The sequence below is a fragment of the Camelus dromedarius genome, chromosome 4 (assembly GCF_036321535.1).
Source record: "Camelus dromedarius isolate mCamDro1 chromosome 4, mCamDro1.pat, whole genome shotgun sequence".
NCBI lineage: Eukaryota > Metazoa > Chordata > Mammalia > Artiodactyla > Camelidae > Camelus > Camelus dromedarius.
In genome coordinates, this window is record NC_087439.1 from 71,487,358 (window position 1) to 71,499,785 (window position 12,428).

General features: G+C 32.5%; 1 protein-coding gene across 5 annotated transcripts in view; it reads left to right on the forward strand.

Moving 5' to 3' along the window:
• HYCC2 (hyccin PI4KA lipid kinase complex subunit 2) overlaps window positions 1-12,428 on the forward strand; it is a 62,976-nt gene that overhangs the window by 28,425 nt on the left and 22,123 nt on the right. For 4 of the 5 annotated variants that reach the window (XM_031452004.2, XM_031452003.2, XM_010991972.3 and 1 more), the window contains exons 4-8: window positions 642-720; window positions 1,434-1,535; window positions 6,493-6,672; window positions 9,324-9,404; window positions 10,791-10,906. In XM_031452004.2, coding sequence (XP_031307864.1) covers window positions 670-720; window positions 1,434-1,535; window positions 6,493-6,672; window positions 9,324-9,404; window positions 10,791-10,906 — 530 coding nt within the window. In that variant the 5' untranslated portion in view covers window positions 642-669. Of the gene's footprint in view, window positions 1-641; window positions 721-1,433; window positions 1,536-2,285; window positions 2,342-6,492; window positions 6,673-9,323; window positions 9,405-10,790; window positions 10,907-12,428 lie in introns of those variants that run through there. The other variant, XM_031452006.2, reaches the window with a different exon arrangement.

The following is a 12,428-nucleotide window of genomic DNA, read 5'->3' on the forward strand; positions in this document are numbered from 1 at the left end:
TGCTTTTTTTTTTTATAATTCAAAGCCACGTAATTAGACTATCCTTAGTATTTCCCTCAGAGGGAAACTCTTAATAGTTATTTTATATCACTTTTGACGGAATTGTAGTTTACATACTGTTGTACAACTTGCTTTTTCTACTTGGACATTTTTCCGTTTTAGAAAACACATACATCTACCTTCTTCAGCGGCCTTATTTCAAATAGTATATATATATGTTTATAAATCAGTTTGCTGAATATATGACCCTTGATTTCTAGTTTTTTTATCTTCGTCATTTATAATCTGTCACATAGTTTGTTCTGTTATGTACAGCTTATTGCAGTTTTGCATATGGTAAAAGCTCCAGGCATAGGTTGTACATTTGTCTTGGGCAATGTGCATTTTGATTTCATTTAGTAAATTGATTTTTTACCACTTTGAAGTATAATTGTTGGGGAAAATAGATTTCAATTGTATCATTAAAAATAGAACTTATTTCTTATAAAGTTTTGTTTTAATTGAACTCTAGTCTAAAAGTAAGCCTCCTTATCTAAAATGTAACTAGATGAGTTTCTCCTTTAGTGAAAGGCACACATTTACCTTTGATAGTTTCTGTAAGTAATGCTGTCCTCAAGTTCAGTTCTTTTTTTCTTTCACAGAGAAAAGAGGAATAGAAGGTAGAAGAAGATGCTGGGATCTGAACGTGGTGTTGTGGAAGAATGGTTATCAGAATTCAAGGTAAATTGGATTGAGGATAAGAATGTGTCATATGATTCTGTATGTCAGTAATTCAGTATAAATGTGTTCGTAGAGAAACTGAAACAAAAGTTTTAAGATATGAAGTGGAAATGGCAAAATATGAAGTAATATGTTTCTATAATTGTACCTCTTTAAAAAGTCACTAATGTGAATAATGGCAAGAAGATAATATAAAAATGAAACTGGTTGTTAGTATCAATAAAGTGATATAAGAATTTTAAGATATATTCAATAAAAGAGAGGAAGCCAACAAGCTTTAATAAGGCACAGAAATCTGAGTTGTGCCTTATGTTTTTACTTCCTGTGATTAAAAATCACCCATTGATTTGATTGAAAGCTATGTAATTTATGAACACTATGGAAATTAGTGCTTTGTGAACATAAGTTATAAGAATTGAAGTATATCCTACACTGTTTTTTTAGACTAGATTAATTTAAGGTGACTCATTTCAGCAAATCTTGGTGTAATGCTGTGATTTCTGGTCATTTTTCATGGTTGAGTAGTTTGAAGAATTGTAAAACATCCTAACTTAATTTACTTTATTAGCTCTCATGGTTATTTCTTATTTTAAATATTTTTTCTTTCCTTAGTTTGTCATTATAAATCTTTTAAAGGGGAACTCATGTGAAATAAAGTTCCTGACTTCCTGAATATTAAATTCACTTTAGTTTTCCTTTGATGTTTATTTTAGGCATTACCTGACACTCAAATCACCAATTATGCAGCAACTTTACACCGGAAAAAAACACTGGTACCAGCCCTCTATAAAGTTATTCAAGATTTGAATAATGAGGTAGGAAAGTTTATAAGAAAAACAATTTCAACATAGTATAATAAAATATGTGTACTAAAATTCATATATGTAAGTTTTGTAGTTTTTCCTCTTTTTTTTTTTTTTTAATCCTTCTTAAGGGACTGAAGAACCTTCTTTCTGCTGTTTTTCATTCTGATAGTTTGCTTTGGCTTTCCCCATGACCTCCTTCTCCATATTTTTTAATGTTTTTAAAAATTTGTTCCTGTGGAGGACAGTATGTTTTGATTCTTGATTTGAGTGACCATAGATTATTTGACCATATAATGACCATAGATTATCAGTAGATTATTTAATTTGAAACCTTTTCTGTTTCCTGTTCTGGAATGTTTTCTTTCCTGGAAGCCAAATTTTAACCATACACTGATTGAGATTTATTTAAGTGTTATTTGCAGTTCTTTTATTAATCACTCTAATCAGTGAACTGAATCATACTGGTAACATGAAATGATGCTGGTAGTAAATCTAGCTTGAAAATGATCAGCGAAAACACTTTTTAGCCTAAATAGTCAAGATCAATAAACTTAGAAAAAGAATTTCCTATTATTCAGCTGTGCAAGAGAAGGGGAAAAATGCAGCTATTGGCTCTATATGTTAACTTATGCAAAATACACACATTATCTTTCCTTTAACACAGTAGTATAACATACAGTTTAATCACCACTGGATTCATGTATGCTTTAAAATGAAAATGAAAGGAACACACAGGAAAGTAGCTTCTTATCTTCCCAGATACAGCCTCCAAGAGTGCCTCTGCTGTGTACTGGAGTGAGTTTGAAGAAGTTCAGGTAATCATCTCCTAACCAGCAGCTTAACTTAAAGTGCATCTTCATTTTTGTCTTATCACTAAAAGCTTGCTTATTGACCTCTCTCTTTCCTATCTCCTAAACTTCGATTGGCTCTCAGTTAGGCTTGCATCTGTTGCTATTTGTAGCAGCAATTGCAGGATTCATTTGCTTCTTTTCCTCTTGCTGTGTATTTATGAATGTTTTATAACTTTAGGTGTGGTAATGGACATATATGCATATCCTTCTTGGTCAGGAGTTTTCAAAATTCTGTGTGAATATTGAATGTTTATTCCCTACCCCTTGTTTTGCACTGTTTTAACATTAAGCTTTGCTTATTAAAATGTATTTGTTTTATGCTTTCTCTTTAGATTGTAAGCTCTTCATGGGCAGTGGTCGTATATTCTGTATTTGTTAATTCCCTAGAATCTAGTATTTTATCATGTGCGTAATGAACACTTAATAAATATAGACTAGAAGAATAGTGACGTACAAAGTGAGATTCTAAAATGCTGTCATTTTCGTTAGGACTCACAAGCGTAAAAATTATTGGCTTCCTTTTTTTCTTCTAGTCTTTGGAAGCTATGACATTAAAATAAGTTATTCACATTACTTTATATTGCCATACTTCATAGTATGAACATGTGAGACTTTGTCAAGGCTAGAAATGGAAAAATTATAATTTGAGAGACGTAAGCTCAAGACCCAGCAGTCATTAGAATCAAGCAGTTGCTACAGCAGGTCTGGTCTTTCCATCCTTACTCCCATCAGGTCATAAGGTTCTAACCATGTGTTCATACTTCAGAAGAACAGAATGTTAAAATTAAGCTCTGTAGAATATCAAAGCAATTCTGGACTCCAGTCCTAGGAGGAGGGCCCTTTTAGTCCTGATTTTGTTACGTTCTGAAATATCATCAGATATATTATTTACTTAATAAGAAATTATTTCAGAAAATTGTCACATGCCATATATAATATTAACTGAAACTTATGACAATCTTACCATTTTACTTTAAATACCATAAAAATTCTCAAAAAAGTGTATTTCCTAGAAGTTTAATATTACATATCACAGTCCACCTAAACTACAGCTCAAGTTTTAATCTCTAGACCAACATACTGCTTTATTTTTCTCCTTTCCCTCCTTCTAGATTCTTTGGTCACTCTAGCAGTTCTTCCACTTCAAGGAGACTGTAAACTCTCGCCTTTTCATGACTTGATTGCTCTTCCGCCTCCCCTCAAATACCTCACTTCCCTCTTTTCTTAGCTAAATTTTCATGGTCCATCATTACAGTCATTCCCTTGTAAACATTCTTAGCTTCTTTGCATCTCATTCCCTTAATTCATATTCTTTGGGCAAAATATCAACACTGGATAAAACTTAATCATCCATCTGTTTCATGCCTGTACCTGAGTGGCTGAACATGCCTGGAGAAAACACAATCTTGTTGACTTTCTCCATTTTAAATGCAGGACTAAAAATCACAAATGAGCAGATAATATTTCCTTGGTATACTGTCCCCCTGTTCCCCTTATACTTTCTCTTTTCTATCACTCTTAACTGTCCTTCGCCCTCATTTTCAGCTTGCTTTCTGTGTCATTATAAAAGAAGAAAATAGTTGGAAACCCTATTTTCCCATTCAAATCTGCCACTCTACCAGCATCTCTGCCCACACTCTCCTCCTGTGTCTGCGGCTCGGTGGGTGGAGTGTCCCAGGTTGCGTCAAAGGCCGTCTCGTCCACATAAGCCTGGATCGCATCTTCGCTAGCCACCTCAAAGCTTGCTCCTGCAGTTGTCCTCTCTCTTTCCTTGGTCATTAATTATTTCCCCCTTTTCTGATGTATGGAATACAGTAAACACCATATTTTATTTTTTAAAAACCTTCTTTGATTTTCCTTCTATTTTACTATCTACCCCATTTTTCTGTTCTTCTTCCCAGATGAACTTTATAAAGTGTTGCTTATTATTCAGAGCCTCTGTCTAGTTGTCCCCATTTCCTCACCTCCCACTTTTTCTGTAACCCACTCATAAGCGAGTTCGGTCTCCATTATTCCACCCAAACTGCTCTCAGTGCGTTCATCATATAGCATGTCTCTTAATAACTATCATGTCAAAACTGTTTGCTAAAGTTTGAGGAAGATGTCAGTTATTCTTAAGCTTTTTTTCTTTTAACTAGAAGTTAATGATTTTTAACACCTTTTGGTGTGGGTGATAGCACCATTTAGGGGAAGTCAGAGTCATTTATGATACTGAGAAATTGAGAACATGATGGCATAATGCACATGCTTGGAATTAAAGATTTTTAACAAAGAACATTGTCAGGTTTTTAAGTCTTATTTTGCAGTGGTATCTGATTAAAAGTTACTGAATTTCCTGCCACTTCTCCTCCCTCCCTTCTTTTTGTTTTTTAAAAAAAAGCAGAGTAATAATTTTGATAACTCTATTTCTTTGCAGTGCTCAATTAAAATATAGTCTTTACATGCCATTGTACCTGCTACTGAGGAAGGGAAGTAAGGTCTTTATAACATAAGCAAATTGTAAGATGGCCAATGAAATTTAGAGAAGGCAATTTTTAAAGTCTTTTACTAAAGAGGAAGGTAGGTTTGAAACATGGATACATATTTTTAATACATAAATTTATAAAAGCAACAATTTTTAATTCCCCTCAGGAGCTGAGTATCATTGACTATAGTTTAAAAAGTTGCCAGCAATTGACTATTTTCAAAAGTTTATTACTTCGTTGTGAGCACTCTTGGAATATACTATTTGTAACTAAACCACCCTCACCTCCTATTCCGCCTCCATTCTAGTGTAAGAAATGCGATGTGGTGAGAACATCAGCATGGTGTCAGAAGACCTGAATTTTAATGTCTTCCTCCACCACTAATTTCTGTGACCTTGGGCAAATTGCCTGACTGGTTTAGACTTCAGTGTAAGGGGAGAGTTGGAATGGCTTTTTAAGATTTTAAAGACAATGATAGTGATTTCATATAAAGGGCTTAGTAGTTCCTAGGCTAAGATGTATATGTGTGTGTAAATTTTTCTAGCTTTAGAGTTGTTTGTTAAGAGCTAAGCTTAATTCATGTATGTATATTAACTGTACAATCAACAAAGGATTTGTTGACCTTTAATTTACAATTGTGAAAGTAGTGACTTTATTCTGGAGTGTTAGATTATTACAGACATATATAACTATATTCCAGCAGATTTCCAAATGTATATGTATGCATTATTATAATCATTCAGAATAGAGGTAAGTGTATAAATTATTCCTTTTTTTTAAGCTATCGTTAAATTTTAATTTAAACATTATTTTATAGTTTCCTTTTGGTGTTTTATCTGCTTTTAAAAATCATGGCCAGTTTTGTGTAGTCTGCAGTTACTCTACCAAAACCATCGTAAATTAGCAGTACATGTTTAGTAAGGAGAGGAGATTTATTTAAACTACTCATTTTCTTCACTTTTCAAGATTATAAAGTTACTTATAAATCATATTATGTGCTATCATTTGAAAAATTATCCAGTTAAACATTGGAAAAGCTATTTCTCTGTATTTACACTTTCCTCCTTTTCGGAATCTTTCCAATAAATGTAATTAGTACAAGTTAAGTCAGTCTTAAAAGTAATCTGTTTTACTTATATATATTTAAAATATCAGTTAGCGTTTTGGATGTCTAACTATTATGTATTGCAAAATCCTTTTCTCTACAGAGTGGTATATAATGTGTTTAAATCATAGTCTAAGTTGAGATTTAAAGTTTATTTCCAAAAGATAATTTGAAATTATTTTCTTCTGACAGAAACTTTTCAAAATGGAGGGTAGTAAGGGTTTGTAAGAACAGAAAAGGAAACTCACTAAATATACAGTAGTACATTGGTCAAAGAACTAATTATCGAATAAGTTTAATAGTACAGTATATTGAAAGATATATTGATATTATATGGGCACAGAGTACTTCTTATTGTTAGTGGATTGGTCAGTTTAATGTGTAGTCTCTGTGCATAAATAGGTTTTATTTGCGTTGATTTAAAATAAACAAAAATTAATATTGAGAATTTATTTTCAAAATATTATGTAAGTATATCTACCTTTAAAAAATACAGTTACAGCCAAAAGAATGGAAATAACTAATATGCTTTATTTTCTTTTTAGCTCCTGGAGCCTGTCTGCCACCAGCTATTTGAGCTCTATCGTAGCTCTGAGGTTCGACTTAAGAGGTTCACGTTGCAGTTTTTGCCAGAATTGATGTGGGTTTATTTACGGCTTACAGTTAGCCGAGACAGACAGAGTAATGGCTGCATTGAAGCACTTCTGTTAGGAATTTACAATTTGGTAAGTTGAAAATGATGATTTGGGAAATTTTAAGTATTTTTTTTAAGTGCTCTGAAATAATATTTACAGAATATATACAGAAAAATGGATTTAAATATCTATTGAGTAACTTATTTAAATTAGAGTACAGAGGTGTTTAATAAGTAATTGCTGGTAATGCATGTTATAAAGTAAGTGAAATTATTATAATTGATAGCATTGTTAATATTTTATGGCATATTTCTTCAAATTATTTTATTTGACCTGTATTTATAAATGCCCTGATTTAAAATTTTTTAAAGTTACTTTAATAATCATTTAATAATATAAATTGAACAGTTTATTGTTTATAAAACATTTTTCTTCTAAGGAATTCATAAGTACCTTAAACATTATTATTCTGGGTTTTTTTGCCTATGTGCCCAGTTTAGGACATTGGTATTGAAATTCCTGCCCTTTGAATTCTTATATTCTGTGTATTCACTGTAAACAAATGCTCCACATAATAAAGTTTATAGTTGAGAGGTAATAAAGTACCTCACAAAACATTCATTCTCACAATAATTATTTGTCTGCAGTGCTTGTTCCTCTAAGTCTTGTCCTTTAAAACGTCATTTAAAAATTCCCATCACTGGAATATTCATCTGAAAGAAGGACCCTGGCCTTTGGAATCACTTGTATTTTTTTAAAACCAGGCCCTACTACTTATTGGCTGTTTTAAATCTAGACAAGTTACTTACTATCTTGACTTCAGTTGCCTCATCTGTAAAACAGAAATAAAGTAGTAGAATTAAAAACAATTAGAAGAATCCAGCATGTTTCCTGAGGTGTTTATTAAATGTTTACTATTATTATTGTAAATAGTAGTAGTGTCATAATTAAAGGTGAGTTTTTTTAATGAAAAGCTGGTCAAGGTATAAAATTCTTCATTTTGCTTCATTGCCTGATTTTTTCTTTTAAAGTAGGAAATTTGTTTCATATATCACTGTGTCTCTAGTGCTTAGTATAGGGACTTAGTAAATGTTGATTTAATAATTGAGTTTAGAATTTTAGATTATGTTAGACATTAAGCTATCATTTTTATTGTTTACTGTAATAAAATTCAGTAGTAGGACAAATGAACCAAAAAATGTTGTACAGTGGAATGTCTGACAAGTTCTTGATAGTGCTGTGGTTTAATTATCTTTTGGCATCTGAAAAATAGTGTACTATTTTAAAAATGCTCAATTACATCAGAAATGTAACTTCAGGATTCTGTGTTTTTTTAATCCCCTTATATCTGAGTTCTCTCTTTTCTGTGGTTCTCAATTTTTCTTACCACACTGGATTTCTTTCATATATTCATTTCTCTTTTTTCTTCTTTCTCTCCCCAGCACTTCTCCCTTGCTTCAGATAGCCCCAGGGAGAGCTTTATATTGCCCTCGACTTTAATTTGTTTAAATTTCAGAACACCCTTCTCCACAGATACACACAAATATAAATCAAAAGTGTTTGGCTTAATTTGAACTTTAGGAATAAAAATTGAAATTTTATTGCCTAACTTAAACCAGGTCCATTCATCTTAGCATAGACTTTCTCTGAGGCACAGTGGCCCAAATGTGGTAACTAGTTTGACTACAAAGCAGTTAAATGATCTCTCTAGGGATTTTTAAAACCATTTTCCTGCCAAAATGAGAGGTATGGCCATTGCTCACATGTAATTGTTACTCTCCTATGACACATTAAACTCAGAAATGAGCTCTATAGGGAAGTTCTTTTGAGTTTGTGTTTTGGTGATGATAGTTGTTTTTATTGTTGTTTCTTCCTTTTATGCTGTGCAACTACTCAATCTCTCTCTGACCACCTTCCTTCTAGGTCTACTAAGGGCAATCTTCTCTCTTTGGATTTTATGCCAGTTGTGTATACCAATATGAGTTTTAAAGGAAACAGACTAAAATTAGTAGAGAGAAGAAGTGTTGCAGGTGGAGCATTTCACCCCTCTAATTGCTGGCATCTATAGGCAGATTTTTATTGATACTTGTAGAAGATTGGAGGTGCAAGAGACTATAGAAATGGACACCATTGACCTTTTCGATGAAAGGATAAAGTGCTTTTAAAAATCACAAGAATGTTTTTATAGTTCAGTAAAAACTACCTAAAATGAACTTAATGTTTATTCACTTGGAGTAGTAGTAATTATGTTAATATGTAACTTATTTCAGATCATTTGTTTATTGCTGAGTAACTGTAGTATTTTCTTTTAGTTAAGATTGTGTTACAGCAATGTATTTTTTTGTTTTAATAAGTGTGGCTGTCTTGGTTAAGTCTTTAAATTGTAATCTTTTAAACTCAGCCATGTTTCTACTAAAAGATCTGTCCTATATGTATCGCCCTGACTTGTATGTAAATTTAAGATGAAAATTTGTATGCTTGCTTCATGTCTATGTTGTCATCGTATATTTGATTGATTATGGTATTATATCTCAATATTTCTCAAAGGATTACTCAACCACCAAAGTGTACAAATTTGCTAATAGGTTAGAAAAGATACATTAAGGTCATAATAGTTTATATATTACTATTTCTAAAAATCTTTCTCAATTTCCAATGATGTATTTGTCAAATTAAGAAAGTATTATTTTTATAATATAGTGCTATAATTATTCATTATCTTTGCATTTTTTTAACTATAGGAAATTGCTGATAAAGATGGAAACAATAAAGTTCTATCTTTTACTATACCTTCTTTATCTAAGCCTTCAATATACCATGAGGTAAGACTGGAAAGGTAGAAATTTTAAACATTATATTGAATAAGAGATAAAAGTCAATCTCTCACTAGAGATAAATATTTCTAACACATCTTTACTGATTTGTTTCTTAAATGTAGATATTTGTTATTAGTGACATAAAGCAGAACTGTAGTCAAGGGAAACAGACAGTAATTAATGGAAAATTTTCTTCTAGTTCTTGTTTATTTCTTTTTCATTCTTCCACCAGTATCATTTTCAGCCTTTTTTATTAGTCTTTTATAAATTTTCAAAAATATTCTTTAATTTTAAAAATATTTTTATATTATATAATATATATTATATTAAATTTATATATTAGAAATCATCTGTTACATTGCTTTTTCTTATTTTTTAGGAAAATGACTACTTAGAAGAATATTAACACTGTAATTATTTTATTTCCATTTAAAGGAGTCTAGCTGGTGAATTCTAGCTGTTCAGTAACATTACACTTCTGATTTTTGCTTATATTTATTTGGTTGAAGAATGTGAGAACACTGATAATTATATAGGTAGATGACTCCTGTTGAGCTGAACTCCTGTCTGCTCTCTTTAAAGATATATATAATTAAGGTTTGGTCTGTAGTGGCCTGTAGTGTGTAAAGTTGTGAGGAAAGCTTTTAAAGAAATGTTACAAGTAGTCAGAAAATTATATTCCATTTTCTTACCAATAAATAGGATCCAGTTGCCTCATAGCTCTATGTGGCTATTTATTTTCTTGATTAATTTTTAATTAATTCCCCTGGGACTTTGTTTTGTGTTGGAAATAGAATGCCTCCTATTTAACCAGGGCTGAACATTAGCATAGAACATTTCTGAATAGTAGATTTTAACTGTGTCCTATGTATCATGGTATAAAATAAGAGGATAGTGAAACATTTATAAATGGACGGTTCTTCTAACTTTAGAAACATGAGACATTTGATCATAGTCTTCTTGTTAGTGTTATGTAATTATAACTCTCTACACCTTGCTTTCTTCAGTGTAGAATGGGATTAAGGAGAGTACCAACCTACCTGAAGTTAAACAAGTTTGGATGCATAATCTCCAAGAGTTCTCTGAGTGAAAATTGATTTTATTTGTAGCCTTTAGTCTTCAACAACTGTTCTTATTGTGTGTCCTAAATATCGATTCATTCTATAGTATTTCAAAAACTAAAGCAGTGTATTTTTAGTTGTATATATTATATATATAATTTTAAAAAGAGCTATAGAATGTATATAACTGAAAAGTGGAAGAGCTTTTGAAAGAGAAGAAAAAAATGGTCTGAAAGTGCCTTTTATTGAAACAAAATTATATATCCTTACATGATATAGGTTTTTACTTAATTTTAGAGACATAGTCTCATACTTTACCTCGTTTTTGTAGCCCTCAACAATTGGATCCATGGCTTTGACAGAAGGGGCATTGTGTCAGCATGATCTCATCAGGGTTGTTTACAGTGATCTTCATCCTCAGAGGGAAACATTCACTGCACAAAACCGGTAATGATCAAAACTGTAGACAGTAATAATTTTTAGTTTATGCTTCATAGTTGACTATAATTATTTTGATTCAAGTTTGGTATGAGAAGAGACAAAAAGTTAAGTATGTCATACTAGTGAAATACATCATACCAGTATATACCCATCCATCTAATGGATGTACTATATTATGGCCATTTTATATAAAGCAGTGTAAAAACTAATAGAGTGGGCATGAAATCAGCCAAATGAGGGTTTGCATTGTAGCACTACAGCTTGGAAGCTTGCCCTTTCTAGCAGTTTGTATACATTCTACTCCATGCTTTCTTCATTGTAGAGTGGGGTGATAAGAGTACCTATCTACCCGAAGTTAGACAGACTACAGAGTTTGAATGCACAGTCCCCAGCACTGCCCTCACTTTGACATCATCTGCAAGTTTTAGAGGGTGGGTTCCCATAACCACTCTTAGGTTTGATAATTTGCTAGATGGACTCACAGAACTCACTGAATGAAAGCTTTATATTCACAGTTATGATTTTTCACAAGGAAGGGATACAGATTAAAATCAGCCAAAGGAGAGACACATAGGGTAGAGTCTGGGAGGGTTCCAAACACAGAGCTTCTGTTGTCCTCACCCATGGACTCAGGATGTATTATCCACCCAGCATCAGTGTGTGATAGTAGGCATAGAATCAGACTCAGGTGAACTTTGATTCCAGAGTTTTTACTGGGCTCCATTATGAGGCATAATTGATTATACTGATTGCTCACGTGTTTGCTCTCAGCCTCCAGGTTGATTGATACCATGTGACCCAAAGCCCCACCCTGAATCACATGGTGGTTCTTTATAGTGAGGTCAACCTCTGTCTAAGAATGTCAGATGTGACCGATCCCACCCTAGACCTATTGCCTACAACACCCACCCTAAACACTCTATCAGGTTTGACCTAGGTTACTTCCTGGCAGGGAGGCAAATGCCAGACCTCTTTGGGCAAGGCCAAACTATATTACACAGACCATCCCCTGGCCTTTGGACAAGGCTGTTTTAAACAAAAACAATCATGTTTATGTGGGCATCTACATTTAGTGTAGCTTTTATGTGACACACACACACAGTAATTCAATCATTATGAATATGCCTGACATTGATGAGCCTGTGTAAGCTAGAGATAGATTTGAAGAAACAACTAATTTATTCTATATAATCACTATACACATTTTTATCTTTGTGCCAATTTGATTACTCTTTCCCACTCCACCCCAATCTGCTGCTGTTTGTACTTTATGATAAAGCAGAGTATTTATCATAGAAATCAGCTGATGATTAGCTAAATCCAGCTCTTCTCTCAGTCTGTTTTCCATTCTGAGTCATCCTAAGGATGCTTTAACTCAATTTACCGATATGTTTGACCGTCACTATCAGTATTAAAACCTACCAGCAATACCAGTGTTTCACCATATCACAGAATGACAATAGATGTAACCTGAAAAATATGAGTCTGTCATTAACTATTATTCCAGTTCATCATCATATCATGGCAC